Source organism: Lathamus discolor, chromosome 1, assembly GCF_037157495.1.
Source record: "Lathamus discolor isolate bLatDis1 chromosome 1, bLatDis1.hap1, whole genome shotgun sequence".
NCBI classification, from domain to species: domain Eukaryota; kingdom Metazoa; phylum Chordata; class Aves; order Psittaciformes; family Psittacidae; genus Lathamus; species Lathamus discolor.
Window position 1 is genome coordinate 131,076,239 of NC_088884.1, and position 18,917 is coordinate 131,095,155.

Sequence of the window (18,917 nt, forward strand, 5' to 3'; positions counted from 1 at the left end):
TTTGAGATCACTGTGGAATTGTTACCATTTCAAGCAGAGGTACAAAGCAGAATCTGAAGCATTTCTATACTTACATAAAATATGTTAAAATGCATATGTACATTTTGCTCTTTTGAGACCTCACTTGGAGTATTGTGTGCAGTTCTGGTGTCCTCAGCATAAAAAGGACATGGAACTGTTGGAACAAGTCCAGAGGAGGGCCACGAGGTTGATCAGGGGACTGGAGCACCTCCCGTATGAAGACAGGCTGAGAAAGTTGGGGCTGTTCAGCCTGGAGAAGAGAAGGCTGCGTGGAGACCTCATAGCAGCCTTCCAGTATCTGAAGGGGGCCTATAGGGATGCTGGGGATGGACTCTTCATTAGGGACTGTAGTTGATAGGACAAGGGGTAATGGATTCAAACTTAAACAGGGGAAGTTAAGATTGGATATAAGGAAGAAATTCTTTACTGTAAGGGTGGTGAGGCACTGGAATGGGTTGCCCAGGGAAGTTGTGAATGCTCCATCCCTGGCAGTGTTCAAGGCTGGGCTGAACACAGCCTTGGGTGAGATGGTTTAGTGTGAGGTGTCCCTGCCTGTGGCAGGGGAGTTGGAACTAGATTATCCTAAGGTCCTTTCCCACCCTGACTGTTCTGTGAGTCTATGTGTATTTGTGTAATCATGCTAATATTACCAAATTGTAACTTCTGTAACTTTCGTTTTTTAGGTCCTTTAATGATTTTTTAAGTATGGGTTAATGAATTCTTTTTAAAGACAACATGAGAAAAGTTACAGCAAAGTTATTTTTTCAGGCCATCCTGGAACTAGTGAAACCTCTAAAAAATACATATACCATACAAAGACATTTGACATGTAGATCCAGGAGAGATTTATTCAGGGTATCAGTGTTAAGGTGTTTGATGCTTTCATGCCTCTAAAGAATGTCTGTGCTTTATCAACTGAGTGAAAATGTTACTTATTAACATAACTTTTTTGTTACTATTAATAAAAAATTCTATGAAGTGAAAATGGTGGGTGATCCATGCCATGAGCCCTTGTAAGGGGATTGAAAATCTCCCCGTTTGTGGCCAGAGAAATACATGCAGCTACTTTGTGTGGTTACCTAGTAGGATATGCAAGCACAAGGTTTTGCAACTGTAAGTGCTAATTTGTTGGCATTTTTTCTGAATCTGTCTATGGCACCCTTTGAGAAACTATGTCTGCATAGTATATATCTCCCATTTTCCAAAGTTCACTATGTCTAAGTTTTGAAATAAGCTGTTGGATGGTTTTCCATAGTTAATCTCCGGTTCAATACAAAGACTAGAGAGCTGTGCACATCATCTCCGATTATCTGTGCATCCTTGTTCTGTGAGCAGATTTTTAAACAAAACACTTCATTGCACATCTGTTGTCTTTTTGCAGGTGATGTATCACCCATCAGCATGTCTCCCATCAGTCAGTCGCAGTTTATTCCACTTGGGGAAATCCTTTGCCTGGCCATCTCAGCAATGAACTCTGCCCGAAAACAGGTCACACAAGAAGCACTAATGGAGCACCTAACAACCTGCTTCCCAGGTAACTGGGCATCAATAAATCATTGGTCAGATGGGCACATGTCTGTAAAAGGACAGAATCTCCAATCCCTACCCAAAAGGTTGCTTATCTGTTTGGCTTGCTTAAAGCAGAGAATTTCAGTTCTTGATAGCCTGTTTTTCTTCACTCTTCTGGTTGGGAATATTAAGTAATCCTGAGATGCTACCCAAAATAAAAAGAGGCTTTAGGATTCTAAAAACCTTTCTTATGACCTTTTCTTTATTCTTAAACATATGGAGAATTGAGTTCTCTTTTGACAGGGCCATTCATGTGGGATGCATTTTGCAGGGTTAACTACTGTCTTTATGTAAACATTAAAGATTACTTGTGGTAATAAACAGCAAACCGTATCCGCTTATTTGTGGTTTCTCCCACAAAATGAATTCTTTATCATCATAGTCAAAAGAGTTTAGGACTTCTGTAATAGATTTTAAGTCTTGATTTTAAGTTACGGAGAGCAAAGCATGTGTCATAACCAGAGCAGGCTTATTCCACCTTGTGGCTTTCAAGCCAGTTGCAAGCTAACTCATAATCACTCTGTTGACATCATTCAACTAGTTCAAGTGTCATTGTCCAGTCTCCGCAGAGATGACCTCATGGGAGTCCTTGTGTAGAGCCGTCTCTCTTAAAAAACAGTTTTCCCACATACTGTATCTCTTCCTTCACCTAGGAGAGGCTCTTGGAACTCGTGGGGTAAGTAAGTAACAGAGTCCAATGATGATGACATGCCTGCTTCATGGAGAGGTTATATTTAAACTGAAAGGAGATTGCCAGCCTGTTTTCCAGGGCTTTTCAGAGCCTTCTTGGACACAGTTTTGGCTTTTGCTTCTGTACTGCCCTTGCTTGAAAAATCTTTAAGTCTTTTTTTTTTTTTAACTTGACAGCTGTCTCCATGACTGAAAGGCTTGCAGAGCCATACATACACTTGGTGTGTTCATAAATGCTGGTGTACTGTTCAGAAGATATTCTTGTCAGAATTTGATAATATTAATTAAATGGTAGAATGAAAATGGCTTGGATTAAAGATACTGTAACATCAAAAAAAGGGAAACCTATATTAAGAATGTACTGTTGAATATGCTGCTTCCGTACTGCAGTCTGTATCTGGAGTTGGTGAATCATGCAAAATGCATCTTGTAGAGTTATCTAAAAGGGTGGTGTAAAAGCATTGGGCAGAGGTTTACTGCTCCAGAAAGCACAACTCTTTCACTTGTGCTTTGTGTGATCCTGGCCAAGACGTTTAACTGTTCTGTGCCTGAGTTAAGAGTTCTCTGAACTAGTTGAGAAATTTCACTGTTGTACCTCTTTTACAGCTGTAGAAAGCAGCTAATTAAAAATGCTTCAGTAGGAAAACTACTGATGCATCTGCCTCATCTAGGTAGCCTGACCATAGCCATGTTTTGATGTCTTGAATTTTTTTGCTTATGTTTCAGAACAAAAGTTACTTAAAACCTTGAAGGTTACGTGGCTTTTGCTATAACTGGGACTAAATTCTGAGATTTTAAAATATAATGCTGGATTGAGAACTGTGTTTGGAATAAACAGGTCCTTCTGGCATTTAATAGTCGTGCTTTGGAATAATGTACTGCAAGTATATTTTGTAAATACTGGCTTTCTGTCCCAGTTTGTGGGTTTGTTTATTGGGGTTTTTTTTGAGTATGCTTGGCTGATTTGAAAATAGGAGTAAAAGTTGTAAGGGATAGAATGCAAAGAAAGCAAAGTTCACAATTAGAATTCCAGCTTAATTAATTTTGGTGATTTTTTTCCAAGTCAGGTTTGCAAGTTTTTTTCCAATGATTCTATCAATATTTTTATGTAACCATTATTGTATGGTGGAAATGATAATTTATTGGGGCATCTGTTGGGTTTCCAGGGAGCATGACCTGTGTGTTGTGCTATTCTTGCTAGACAGGACCATGCATCAAAGATAATTCAACAGGCTGGAGTATTTTGTAGACTCTGCTCAGAAACAGCCTGAGGCAAGTTAGCACGCAGTCTCTTGCTGCCTCTTTATTTTCCACTAGCCATGAACATGTGCATCTCTCAAGTCTGAGATTAAAAAAAGGAGAGCCTTGGTTTTCCTACCTCACTTCCCAAAGTGTAAAGAAAATTATCTGAAAAAAAAAAACCCACCACTAAGCCACCCCTTGTTGTCGAGTTCTTCCCCTCGAGAAAAATGCCTTTCTCTCCCAGCCCTGACATGTTTAACACAGCAAACATACATGTTCTCTTGGTGTAGGAGCATTATCCAAAAATATTGTCCTTTCCAATAAACAGAACCTCTTCTTGTACTGGTATTTATCATTTGTCTGTCTAGACTCTCATAAATCAGACATGGCTTTTTGAGCCCCTGTATTCACTGTGGCTGTTTTAAAATATCTGATGTTCTCCCATATTCTGATGGTTTAATTTTCCCAATTAAGTGCTGATGCTCTGAGAGGAAGGAGAGCATTACCATTGTAAATGTATCTGTCATTGTCACATAACCTCTCTGTATCTCACCCTGCAGCAGCACTTGTCTGCCTGTGTTGTTTGTGTTTTAATGAACAGATGCTTCACTGCGTTTCACGGAGTCTATAAATTTCCTAAGACCCCAAATGCTATTCTCAAACTGCCTAAGAATAATAAACCTTTTTCCTCAATGCAGGATCTTACACTTGCAGTTTAGCCCTCTAGTTTGCTGAGCCATTGTGCAGGCATAAATCTGGGCCATGGCTGTCTGAAATAAGGTATGCTAATTATTTATAACATCACATAGCAACCACTCCACATTCTTAACTAGTATTTCATGAGCCAATCAGAGTACTTCTTTCATCCCTTGTTAAGCTTTAGCATCAGCTCAGGAGAAAATCATTTTAGCAGAGTTAACACCATTTAGGTACTACTTCAGATGTACTTTTCATGAATTTATTTTATTGAAAAAGTTTGTAATGATAATGCACATCTTATTTGTGGCTTTTGTTATTTGTCAGGTTTTTAGAAAAGCAAGAGGGCTCCTGCTGCATGTGCTCCCATTTTTCTAACTTAGAAATAAACAACGAGATGTTTGTACAGCCCTACTTTATAATTTATTGACCATGATTTAAATCCCTTACATTAAAAGTGAATCTTTTAAATCCAGTATAAGGAGCTAAGAATGTAACTTCTGTTCCTGTGTTTGGCAGCCAGCCCCTCTTATCTGTATGAGCATGGCTGAAGAAACCATCAAGCCTTAGTCTATACTGCTTTTAGTAAGGATTCCCCCCCCTGCCCTTTTTTTTTCCCCCTCCAATTCTGACCATGTACTTCTTAAAATAATTTTAAGGTGTTCAAAATTCTGGTGTATAAAATGCTTATGTATTGCATTAGGCTGCTTTTGAAGTAAACTGATTCCCGAAAGCTGGCAAATTCCTCTGACATTCACCTTCATAGCTGTTCACTCTTTAAATACGTGAAATGTATATGTAGCACTTAAACTAAGTGTTTTACATTAACTGAGTTCGCTCTAGGTCAGTGTTCTCTGTAAGCAGCAAACAAGACATAATCTTCTGTCTGAAAGCTCAGTGGATGCCATAGTAGACTCTCTTGAGATGCAGAAAATGTACATGTCTGATGATTCAGTGTCCAGACAGTTTCTGCTTTTGAATTATTAAACCACTACATAATCTTAAATAACACCACTGCTGTCATGAAGTATTTTATATGCTAGAGTCTCTAAACCACTGGGTTTTATCCTCTTGTCCCTATTTAATGGAAAAAAGGAGAGCATAAGGAGACTTTTGAATGCAGTGGGATAGGTTACTCATACACATGGTGTGGGCAGGTTGCTGTAAAGAGAAAAGTCCTGAGAAAGCCAGGAAATTTGTATTTAAAATAGGAACAGTGGGAGCCACAGTAGTGTCATTGCTCCTGTCCACCATGGAGGAAAGCCTAATTTGAGTTAGGGCCTGGAATTAGCTGGCAATGCTGAGCACTGCCATCATCACTGCTGGCTTAGTGAACCATAGGGATGTGCTGTATGCTGGGACTGATAAAAGTGATAGTCCGCAGCTCCAGAGGGAAGGCTGATGCGATTGACTTCACAGCATCATCGACTGCCCAGGCACGCTCTTTTTTTTTTTCCCCTAATGGTATTTATCTGCACATTCTCTGTTCTCAGGACTTAGTCAATTAATGTAAGTACTGTGCATCCAGTTCTTAGAAACTCATTTACCCAACACATTGTAGTCATTATGGTTTACTGGGTGGAAGGTGCATATTACTATTTTTACCATATATTTGCAGTGCATTTTTACCTATGTTAGTGTAAAACATCAGAAGATCCATTTAAATCTCTTTCTCTGACTTTTCTGTAAACTCCTGGAGAATGTTTTCCTCTCTCTTTTGTTCCAATGTTTTTGTAACCATATGTTAAAAAAAGTTTTTAAGCAAAATAAGGATGAAGAGCCAAGTTCTTACAGTCAAAGGTAAGTATGTGTTGAGCTTTTGTTGTATAAGCTCCTGGAAAATGTAATGGATCTGTCAGGTTGTCTGTGTAGAGACAGGAAGAGAGATTGGTTGCTGCACAGCAAGTGCATCTCAGTTGGACCAGGACTGGACCCTGCAGTGCATTTTCAGCACAGTATCAAGAGACACACGAGTTTGAGTTCAGGATCATCCACTTGTGGTGATGTAGGACATAGTGTAAAAGGGGTGGTATTACCCAAGCAGACACCACAGGTCTGAAGAGGTTAGATGATGACTGGTGGTTGTTATGGGAATTGAAATCACTCTTCATGTCCTGTGCTTTTCTGAAAGCTCATGTGGAGGGCTCGCCAATTGCCACTGCCTCACAGTCCAGGGGAAGCTCAGCATATTGCTCTTCATTGCAGAGAGGGTCAGGACTGTGGACTAGGGAGGAGTAGTCCTGTTTTCCCCAGCGCTTTGGATTTCAGCTTTTCCCGTCTGTTGCCATTTCTGGCATGTTTGCTTATCCAACAGTTCTGGGGGGGTCTTTGTTAGTCTTGCTAGGATTGTCACATAAATTGTGGACATTACATGAAAAGGGGGGGAAATGCACATTCCTGATTCTCCATTTCATTTGCATATTTCTTCCAATTTTTACTCTCAGTTATTCTCTCAAATTATATCCTTTCTTTACCTCGTCTGCTTCCTGTATCTGGATCAGCTCAAATCTTTCAGCTCAGCGGACTATGCACAAAATGTATTTACTGCCACCATGTACTTCTTGCTGACACCTTCTTTATTGTAAATGCTTTCACTCATGTGTCCATGCTAGTCCTAACACTTTGCTGTTTCTATTATAAGATTTTTAGTTACAGATATTACTGGTCATGAGCAGTATGGTCATGTCTCTAAATGCAAACAACGTTCAAAGCTAGACATAAGAATACTTACTATGTTGCATGCAACCCAGTAGCAAGGAAGAGGGTGAGTTAAGGAATTGGTGCAACTTTTCTATTTCTTGTCGCTAATCTTTTGACGGTGTGTTGGTCACAGTGCCAGAGCCCTTGCTGTTATCCTCATGCTTGCTAACACAGGGAGATCAGTGAGCTTGCAGGCTCCAACCTTTGACACGTGAGAGAAGAGCTGGTGAGCAGACACTATATGCCACTGAAGATACTCTGTTTGTGGCAAGTACACCTGCTTGAGAATTTTCCGTGAAGTATTTTTGTAACAAGCATATGCTTTGTTGACATATTTTTGCATATGTGATTTTATGGAATTTCTGTTCTTTAGGATAGTCAGTTTGACTTAATAAGGCCCTGTCCAATTGGAACTGAGTTGGTCTCCTTGAGTAGCGGTGTTGACCAGATAACTTCATGAGGTCCCTTTCAACCTACTTTAGGTTGTTAGTTTGTTTGTTTTTTAATTGGTTTTGTTTAAAACTAAGACCCAGAGTAAATAATATTTACTTTTTTACTTCAAAATAGACCATCTAAACTTCTAGAAAAAATTTCTCTGCTTCTAAAAAATGTAAACCAGGTCAGTACCCAGCATTAAGTTAAAATTCAAATGCATTTGAGTCAACAGAATGTATTGATTGAAGATAGCTTTTTCCACTGAAAATTTTGAAGGATTTTTATTTCTTATTCAGCATAAACAGATTTTTTTTAAACAAGCTTTTGAAAAATCTCTTGTTTCCTCAGCTCTAGATGGAACTTAATCCTGTGCACAGCAGATTTGGTCCTGCACCACTGAACCCAGTGGGAGTACTGGTAGTGGGAAAGATCATGCTCACAAGGCCAAATCTACTATGTGGCTGATGTGGCATTGATGCAGAGTTATCATACTCGTCCCTGTCTCAGTATATGATATATGCATTTAGGGAGTGTTCCTCACATCTTGCATGAAAGGCAGGTAACTCTGAGAAACAAATTTTCAGTAGCTAAATCTGTAACTTCCATCATAGTGGAAAAGTCTGTTTGGGTAAGATGAGCTGTATCACTTAGGATGTGCCTTTTTTTTTGATCAGGTGCTATAGTTGAAACATGAACAAATCTGTTCAGGTTTGTGATAAAGGCACAGATTGGGGGAATGGGTTTTTTCTGTGTAGTATTCCTATGTGGAAAAACAGTTTAGGCATCCAGAGTAACAGCCACTGTTGTACACGTGACTGGGCATTATAATAAATAGTTCTGGTGAACTGGGATATAAATATTTAATTCGAAGAAAAAAAGTGAAATGTTTCCACTGACACCCTTTGGCTTCCAGTAATTCCATCTTGTATCTTAAGGTCGCCTGCAGAATGGAAGTGACTAGAAGTTCTCTCTCTCTCTCTCTCTCTTTTCTTTTTAACGCTCCATTAATGGCCTCCTTTCTATTTAATTAATAATTGACATGTCTGAAGTGTAAGAGAGAAATGGGAAAACAAACAGACAAGAGAATGCCTAACAAAATGCTTTACTGGAGTTGTTTGTTCATCATATTCCAGCTTGCACATTGGGAAAACCAGCTTTTTGTTGGGGAGGGAGGAGCCAGAGAGTCCTCCTGTATGGTTTTATGTACTCCCTGATATATGTTTACTGTCATTTCTAGGAGTTCCAACACCCAGTCCAGAAATCCTTCGACATACCTTGAATATGCTTGTACGGGAGAGGAAAATATACCCAACTCCAGATGGCTATTTCATTGTAACCCCACAGACTTACTTTATAACACCATCTCTCATACGAACTAACAGTAAATGGTACCATTTGGACGAGAGGATACCTGACAGGTCTCAATGTACCTCTCCACAACAAGGAACTATAACTCCCTCCACCTCGGGATGCGTCAGGGACCGAACACTACCCAAAAACCACTGCGACTCCTGCCATTGTTGCAGAGAAGACATGCACAGCATGCATGCATCTACCCTACAGAGGAAATCAGCAAAAGACTGTAAAGACTCATACTGTCCTCCTTCATTATGTCAAGTCCCCCCTACTGAGAAAAGTAAAAGTACTGTCAATTTTTCATATAAAGCAGAGACACTCACAAAGCCTAAGGATGTAGAAAAGCAGTCTAAGAAATTCGGACTCAAATTATTCCGGTTAAGTTTTAAGAAGGACAAGACAAAACAGTTGGCAAATTTCTCTGCCCAGTTTCCTCCAGAGGAGTGGCCGCTAAGGGACGAGGACACTCCTACCACTATACCTAGAGAGGTAGAAATGGAGATTATCAGGCGCATTAACCCAGACTTGACTGTGGAAAATGTCATGAGGCACACTGCACTAATGAAGAAACTTGAAGAAGAAAAAGCTCAACGAAGCAAAGCAGGATCTTCAGCTCACCACAGTGGACGAAGTAAAAAGAGCAGGAATCACAGAAAGTCTCATGGGAAATCGAGGTCACACAGCAAGACTCGGGTGTCCAAAGGAGACCCATCAGATGGCTCTCATTTGGATATACCTGCTGAAAGGGAATATGAGTTCTTTGATCCCTTGACTCGATCCCCACGGGAAGGCTGTTTTATAATAGAGCACAAGGGAGATAATTTTATAATGCACAGCAATCCTAACATGATTGAATCTCACTTTCCCATGACACCAGAGTGGGACGTGTCTGGTGAGCTGGCCAAAAGAAGAACTGAAATGCCTTTCCCTGAACCTTCCAGGGGAAGCTCCCACTCCAAGGTCCACCGGAGCCACAGCCATACACAGGATAGAAGATCAAGGAATGAGCGGTCCAGTAAGGCTAAAGAAAGGTCTAGATCCATGGATAACTCCAAGGGACCTCTGGGCTCAGCTACTTTAGGCACACCCGAAGATATGGGTGAAGGCTGTAGCCCAGATGACCAAACAACTAGCCAAACTTACATTGATGATAGTACCTTAAGGCCATCTCAGTCGCTCAGTCATCAAAGGGCTCTGATTTCATCTGCAAGCTACAAAGAGACTTGCATCCCTGAAAAAGCTAGTGGCAGTGTAGAAACCCCCAGTTCTTGTAGCCTATTGGAACAAAGCAAGCCTACAGAGAATTTGCCATCATATAGTGAGCTCAACTCCTGCACAACAAAATCTGCAGTCGATGACTATTTTCAGTGCAACACATCCAGTGAGACTGTGCTTACTGCTCCGTCACCACTGGGAAAGAATAAAGAGGATCATGATACGCTGACAGGGGCAGACGGGCTCAAAAAAATGACTCCCGCAGAAAGACAATCTCAGCATATTGCTAGGGAGCCGGGGGTGCACAAAGAGGAGTCCCCAAAGGGCCCAAGCAGTGGTTCAGTGATTGCTGGCCAGACTCCAGAGGTGATTGCAAATGGGCGGCTTGTTCAACATCATAGTGCTGAATCAAGCAGCCTTGATAAAAGGAAAGAAATATTTAGCAAGGATACACTCTTTAAACCTCTGCACAACACTCTTTCTGTGAATAGTTATCATAAGTCTAGCACACCCCTGCTAAAGCCCCATCAAAAGACCCCCTCTGACACATTGCCCGTCAGATGTGAGAAACTTGAACAAGCGATAGTAACCTCAGTTACACAAGTCATGCCCGTTTCACAGAGACAGCAAGAGACAACTGGAAACCAGGAGGCCTCCTTCGACTACTACAACGTATCTGATGATGACGACTCAGAGGAAGGAACCAACAAAAATGCCGAGGATGAAAAGAACAGGGATGATGTTGGTACGATGCAGTGGCTCCTAGAGAGAGAAAAGGAGAGGGATTTGCAGCGGAAGTTTGAGAAGAATCTCACTCTTCTCACCCCAAAGGAAACAGACAATAGCAACAACCAGAGAGCCACTCACTCAGCCCGCCTGGACAGCATGGACAGCAGCAGCATTACTGTGGACAGCGGGTTCAACTCTCCACGGTAGGACTGCCACATTCATTGCAGCTTTGCAGACTAGAAAGTTCCATTTATAAGTATATGTGTGTGTGATATTGGTGACAGAATGTAGGGCCGTATTAAACAATTTCACATGTTTTCAGACAGTGTTTTCTACAACTCTAGAATCTGCCATTCAGATGTGTGGGTTTCAGTGTAAGCAGCCAGTAACCGTTGCGGCACTAACTCTGTATTAGTTTTTGTGTTTGCTGAAAACTCCCTTGCATCCTTTTTTTTCTGTATTGAACTTGTGTTTACATTTAGAATAGATGGGATGAGCTGCTGCATACTTCCCTCTTCCCTTTCCCTCTAAGATACTATCAAGACTAATCCAAGGACTAGACATGACTAAGCAGCATAATTTTTGGCTCAGACCAAAAAAACCAACAACCCACCAGCCGACAAACCAGAACAAAAGCTGTGATGATTGGTTTGGGTTTGGGCATTTTGTTTCTTTCCTGAAAATTTTTGGAAGTGTCTCTATCACCATTGCAAACTGTTGAGACTGGAAAAGCCGTTCTCCCCACAGGGCTGAAAGTGCTCAGGATATTTGAACTTCAGAAGTGGCCCAGCACTGCACCAGCAGAGAGGGGGGTGCTGTGCCTCTAAGATATTTGGGGAAAGAGTCCAGATGCTTGTGTGTGGTGGTGCTGGTTAGTCATTTCCATTTCAGGGATCTCGGGCATCATGGAAGTCTCAGTGTGCTAGGAGTCTTACAGGCATTGGGAGGAGTTGCTGGTGTGTTCCCTGTCCTGGAGATTTCACAAACTCATTTCCAGGTTCAGAATCCTCCATGCAAGTCTTTGACAGTCCTAGGTCCCTACTGGGATGGAGCTTGACTGGCTTTGTTTGCCCTGGATAGCAACCCGTCAGAGTTCAGAACAGTGACTCCAAGAGCACAGAAACCATTTACAATAGTAATTCTTTTATAGTGTTTTACTTAAGCTTTAATTATTTATTGTCTGTGTTTAAAACTAAAACCTCCAAGACTGGATTTGTATTAGGTGAAAGAAAATTGCTGTTTTGGGGTTTTTTTTTGCTGGTATGTTGTGTCCACCCTCCCTTCACTCTCCCCCCCGCAAGGTGTTCTTATTCCTCAGAATTACATTTATTTTTTTTTCAATCTCTAGTGAAGGCTCTCAGAAAGGCACACAAAGCATTTCCTGCTTCTACACAGGACTGAATTTCATTTTCAGTTAAAGTCACATCACATGGCTACTCCCACTTGATGTTAATGACAAGGCAGCAGTTACTGGGCCTGCTGCAGCATGCAGTGATAATCAGACTAGAGCTGGCTTTTAACATACGTTTCCTGAGTAAAAAGTTTGAAAAATAATTTGAGTAAATTGTACCACTTACGGTGAGCCCAGCTTAAAAAAGAAACTTAAGGTTTTGAGTTTGTTCTCGTTACTGATTGTTCTGCAGATGCTTGGCATCTTTCTCACATACAGCTGTTGTATGGGGTGATTTGCACTGTTCTTTTTAAAATGTAATCTCTTCTTTTAGCTGAAGTGCTATACTTGCAGTCAGTTTTTGTGGGGGAGTGTGTGGTGGTGGTTCATTCTTGCACAGCCTGACTCACTCTGCAGAGCGCATTTCACCTTCAGGATAGGATGTTGACTGGATAAAAATCAGTTCTTAGACTACTTATGCTAGCTGAATATCAGATGTATGTTTCTGGTTAATGCAAAGGCAGACATTTCATTCCCTAGTTATTTACACAAAAGCTAAAATTTCTGTTGATGTTAAACTTAGCAAGAGAACAGAACATGCCGAGCATACTGGATTTAGTGCTGCTATACCACTTAGTTTAGATGAAAAGGAAAACAGATAAGCAGCTTTTAATAATCATTGTGTTCTATGCATTTCTTTTATTTTGCTATTATTAACAAATGCCTTTTTTTTTTGGCAAGGCCACATAAAGTAAGCTTTTTTTTTTTTTAAAATGCCAACATTTTGTGTGGTTTTATTGTGTATTTGTTTTGTATGACCAATGGATGGTCTGGATATTTCAAAGGCTTTTCCATGAGCTTTGCATCAAAATTATTAAATTGGATAATTTTGCTGCGTTTTGGTCACTTGTTGGTATAAGTCTATAAAAATATATTGAGCTGAGGGTAAATTCAGCCCTTTGGCTATAGTTGCAATCCTGTTTTACTTTCCTACCTTATAACAGGAATGTACTGCACAACCCTTTTTCAGGAAACACAAAAAGCCACGCAGCATCCATCTGGTAAGATTCACCTAGATCTGACAGTGTCCATTAGCAGATGCCTAGGGAAGAATAAAAGAACAGGATGTGCATGTAGTGATATTCCTCAGGTATACTCTTCTAGCAGTGGTATATTTTCATTTAAACTGAAATGTACAGTGTTGCTTTGGGAATCAAAACTACCGATTCCACACTGTGAAAGAAAAAGTATGTTTTTAAAGTGTGATAAATTAAAAAAGGGGCATTAAAAAACCCCAAACAAACAGAAAAAAACCAAAACACAGGGTGCAGTTAAAGAGATTTACAGTGGTCATTTGACTTCAGTTATTTTGCGTGTTAATTCGTGAACACATCACCATTGGGAAGACAACCTCACAGTATTTTGTTCATTGCTTCTATGCAAGTTGTATATATAATAAAACTTAGATGTCAATATTAATTTTATTCCTTTATTTTTAGAGCTTATATAATACTGCTGCTCTTTTGTCACCTAAAGAGCTAATCTTAGCATTACTCTGCATGCAAAGTTCTCACTGCAGTCTTTGTGTGTACATGGTGTAATGGTCAGTTTGTAATACCAGAATTGAAAATGCTTGAAGATCTGGAATTGGTGGTCCCGTAAAGAATGATATAATACTGAATGATCTCAGAAAAACAAAATTTGCATCTATTTTCATTAAGAAGCAGAGGGAGGGGAATCAAAAACTGAGAAACAGAAGTGCACCACACGTCATTGCAGCTCACGGAGATCTCTTGCTGCGTGTGTCAGCCGTCATAGCTGTTTGGAAGTACTGACAATAAGGTGATAATTGGCAGAAGACGAGCAGAACCAATTTGACCAATTTAAAAGATACGTGGGAGTTTTCCTAAAAGCATAATTGATTTTCCAGATTCAGTCAGTTTAAGATGATTTAAATCTCCCTACAGCTAAACAAGTTGTTTCTTCCTTCCACAATGCCACACACTGACACATTTCTCCCCTGCCACATCCAAAGGTGTTCATTCCTACTTTTCCTCTGATGCTAGTACTAATTTTTTTTTTTTTTATCTTTTTTGTTGTTGTTGTTCTTTTCTTTCTTCTTAGGGCTAGTATTTAACTGAGAGCAGTCCCTGATCTGGCTGGCTGCAAGGCTCAGCATCAGGGAAGCAGCAGGAACATGTGGCAGGGTCAGGTCCACACAAGGCAGGCAAGAGCTGCCCATTTCAGTAGCAGGTAAATTTAGGTTGATTTTAAACTGACTATGAAATTCTGTCATTAGTATCTTTGTTTCTAGTGCTTATTTAACAAACCCATTCAGTTTTCTAGATGTATTCCATCAGCGTCTCCATAGCAAGTGGTGATGTAATTTTGCGAAGAAGTAGGGAAGGATGCATAATCAGGGGCCACATGACTGTTTGCAAGACAAATCTGTCTGCACAGGGACACATTCTTTGGAGATGCAAAAATGTTAAGAGTAGAAAGATAACAAAAAGTAGCAGTGGTAAAACTAGCTGTAGCATATCTTGACTGAGTTTTTTAAAAGTTGTCTTTTTAAAAGACTAAAATACAGGCTCCTCTGTATACATAATTAGATGTATCATTAAAAGGTTTAGTCTTTAAAAGTGCTCAGTGTCCTCTCCCTCCCATGGATAACCGACATGTTAGAACTGAAGGAATGTTGTCCATTTAATGAATGAAATAGCAGCACTAGTTGTTAAGATTTGTCAGCATCTTATCAGTTGCAGTTGCTTCAGCTTCAAAGCAAAATTTAAGTGTTGTATTTAGAAGCATTGTGGGTTTAATGTAAAGTAGCATTTGTAGTTAATATTTTGTGTACTAAAACGTAAGTAGAATAGGAGACCATAAAGGAAGCTGTGTTGTATGATTGCTCTCCTAGCTCTGCCTAATCACAGAGCTGATTTGATGAAGTTATGTTGCAAAAATGCATCAGTCAGGGAAGAAAATTAATATATTCCATATGCAAAATGGAAGCTATTTTCTTGAGTGAAAAATCCAGATGCTTGGTACTGGTTCAGCTTCCAGTTTGTGTGACAGCTTTAGCTCTGCTTAGTGCTATGCCTGTGTTACAGTATGATGACTGCTGAGTACCTCTGGAACCCGTTTTGGAGGAACATATGTGTACTGTCAAAATGAGATGGTTCATTGATGTGACATTACATACATACACAGGAAGCCTATTATAAAACACTCTGTCCTCCTTTCCTGTCTGGTCAATAGATATATAGGCATGTCGTATATGAGCATGTATACATATTTCTTTTCCGTTCTAGTACTCGTGAGAGCCTGGCATCCAACACTTCAAGTATTGTTGAAAGCAACAGACGTCAGAACCCAGCTCTGAGCCCTGCACATGGTGGCGCGGGCCCAACATTCAACTTCCGAGCCACTGCAGACCCACCCACAAGTGAAGCTGAGAAACTGCAGAAACCTGCTAACTGCCTGCAAGCTTCTGTCACTAGTGTCTGATAGTCATCCTGCCTCAGATCTTCTGTCTTGTTCTATACAGCAAAGTTTACGACACTGGGACTGATGTTTACATCTTTGGGGAAAAATAAAAAAAAGCATCTCAACCACAGTTTTAGTGTTTACTTAAACTGTGCTGCTATGTAGACTAGGGGCAACAAAGAAATCTTTATTTCAAGGTATCGCTTTTCACATTTGCGGCTCTGTAGCAACAGAATAGCAGTAGGGATAATATGTACACTTTTTGCTTCACTTAATTGTAACTGAGCACATATATGAAAGTCTAGACACTGTAAGTGTAAATCTGCATTTTCAATGTCCATGCAGTTGCCAACTTCATTTTAAGAAAATGCCACAGATGTGTGATGCCCCTGGTCAGAGGCTAAACTCTGCTGCAGAGTTGATCGTTTTTTGCTTCAGAAACTGAGCCACTGCTGAAAGTAACCGGGCAGGATCACCGTGAGGAAAAACAATGCCAAACATGACAAGTGATGACCTCAGCTCTATCTGTGAATTATTAATACTAATCAGTCATTTTCACTGTGCGTTCTTGTGACACAATTCTGCAAATACCGATTTAAGCGAGTAAAAAGAGGTTTGGGGTTTGTTTTGGTTTTTCCCAAGTATGGAGGGTGGGAAGGGAGGCGCTTCTGCTTTGTGTTTGAAAAGTATGAGAGATGTTTACTTAGTGAGACATGCTACTTGACCTTCAGTAATCACAAATGGGGAGGTGGGCCTTTGCATAGAGGGGGGAGTGGGGAGGGAAGGGGAAGTTATAACTGTCATGAAGCCACAATGTGGAGTGACACAAAATACAGCAAATGTCTTCAGTATAAATCAAGTACTTAAAAAAGATAATCTAATTCTTGTGTCACTTCCGGTATTGCAACTTGCCATTAATATAGGAGTCAGGATAACTAATTTCTTGGAACAAAAGTATTCTTTATGATATAAATGACAAGTATGGCCTGAAGAATTGATTTCTTTCTAGTGGAAGGACATAAATCTATTTTATGTAGCTTATTAAATAGAATGCCTAAATTAGGCTATTAAAAATAGCATACATTGTAGTGATTATCAGAGAACAAAATTTAGAGAATTATAAACTTCTGGCCTTTTTATTCAGTGGATGTTATTTGCAATTTAGCATTTTATGGACACATCTGATTTCTAGAAATTAAATGTGTCCACATGGTTGGCAGTAGAAATCTGAGTTCCGTTCATATGGTATATCCTAATTGCTCTGCCCTAAACTGTTACTCCAAAGTAATTAGTACTATGCTAATTACCACAGAGTAACTTCTAAGGATAGCTAAATTCCAAGAGTAATTTGTAGGTGTAGGGTCACATTCTGCTCTGTTACTCATGCAACCTGGTAGTGCAACAAACTGACTTCAAATTTAACTTTTTGTTCTTTTTTCTTTTTTTCTAATCAGAACAGATGAATTGGTGGAAGAATAACAAAGCTACTAAAATGTTCAACAGCCCAAATTGTTGCAAAGAAAAGCGACATTTACATTGTCTAGCTGTTGTAGTACACAGGTATGAAACCCAGCTATACGTACTGAAAACCAGTATTTTCATCAGGTTCTGGTGACATGTATTACTCTGTACACAATGTCATTTGAGCTTCACTTATGTTCTCCGTTGTCATCAGAAGCCTTATGTTACACAGTTGAATATCATGCATTTACTTACAAAATGGCTTTCTAACTCTGGACTCAATCAGTTTCCCGTTCTGTCAAGAACACCCAGTCAATGCACAGGTCTGTTTTCCTTGGTTTCACTGTATAATTTCCATTTCATAGGAGCAATAAGACCTTTCAGTGCACATAAAGAAAATTATTGTGCTTTTGGTTGGTTATCAAAGTCACTTGGCCTTTAGCCTTCTGCCTTATCATACCTTCCAAGATGTGCTCTAATTACCATATAATGCTTTGCATGACGCATCTTATTATTCAATATGTAACTCCAGACGTACTTATTCCATGCAAACTGTACAGTCAGAGTTTTTGTGGGGAATTGTTATATACTATGCAGTGGCTGACTGTGATTTTGTTTCCAAGATGAGCTCTGACATCAGTAGTATGTATCAATTCAGTAAATAAAAATGTCAAAACGACAAAGAAATTTACAGTGATGATCTGAAGTACTAATGGCAGCATTAAAATGTGAACAGCAGAAACAAATTTCACCTTTGGGAGAGGTATGTGTCATAAACTAATCAGAATTTATGCAGGCAGCTGGTTGTACAGAAGACATAATTCCAACAAAATATGATGGTATATACCTATAAACTGTGTAGTATGATATTTCCTAAAGTTTCCGGAGACCAGCAGACAACATAAATGTCATATTAATGTTGACATGGCATTGTACCAATATTAATGTGACTCTTGGAATATGGAATGTAAACAGAAGTTTCAAATAGAAACGTTCTAATCTTGAATTTTATTTTTCTTTTTCCTTTTAATATCAACAATGGAATATAAGGAAATTCCATCTTGAGGTTCTAGTAACAAAGCCACGAGAGTGGAGCTTGAGTGCTTTATGTCACCCTAATCCTTTGATGATATCATAGCCTTGTATTACGTGGTTGCTTAGCTATCATTCTTCTAATGTATCAATTTAAAGGTTTACAGAGTTAGATTAGGTTGAATCTGTGTTGTGTTCAACTGTAAAGGGTCAACACAAATCTGTCGGCATTTTGCACACTTAATATGTATTATTATAATACAACATGTTACTTTTATGGTAATTTTTTTTACACATATAACTACCTCCATGAATTTGATGAAATGCAGCAACATGAAAAGTGTATTGTACAAAGCAAGGTTAAAAACTTTGAAGCATTAGGTCATGGCGTTCTCTTGTGTGTCAATGCTTGCATATGAAGTCATCATGTCTCCATTGCCACAGTTTCCTTCTACAACATTAAAAATCTGGCTATTAGATGAGTCACTTTAAGACTTTGACAAGGCTGCATAATTGGGGTAAAAGTGAAACGAAGGCTGAAACCTTCTGTCCTCTCCTCAGTTACTGCTAAAATTTCTGCCTGGTAGAACTTGAAAATGTATTTGTAATTTAGCAAATTAGGAACATCTACAGTCTGTGAAATATGATTGACGGTTTGGGGTTTAACAGAAGACACTCTGGGTATTTTCCTGGCAGCCTTCAAATACTTTGGGCCCTATTCTGCCTCCATCTTTGTCAACATACCAGGTCATGGTTCCTCTGAACTGGCAAGGGTGTTAAAACAGCTCTTCCTTTAATGATAAACACTGTTCTCTAGGTTGCGTGCATCTGAAATGCTTGCTCCTATGGAAAGTACCAACAGCCTTTAACTGACTTTGCTGGGAGCAGGGTTAGG

General features: G+C 39.7%; 1 protein-coding gene across 9 annotated transcripts in view; it reads left to right on the forward strand.

The window, feature by feature from the left end:
* Positions 1-15,659, forward strand: part of STOX2 (storkhead box 2) — a 144,998-nt gene extending 129,339 nt beyond the window's left edge. For 8 of the 9 annotated variants that reach the window (XM_065695300.1, XM_065695344.1, XM_065695310.1 and 5 more), the window contains 3 exons: positions 1,403-1,555; positions 8,591-10,856; positions 15,355-15,659. In XM_065695300.1, the coding sequence (XP_065551372.1) occupies positions 1,403-1,555; positions 8,591-10,856; positions 15,355-15,550 (2,615 nt within the window). In that variant the 3' untranslated portion in view covers positions 15,551-15,659. Of the gene's footprint in view, positions 1-1,402; positions 1,556-8,590; positions 10,861-15,354 lie in introns of those variants that run through there. The other variant, XM_065695352.1, reaches the window with a different exon arrangement.
* Positions 15,660-18,917: the final 3,258 nt, after the last annotated feature.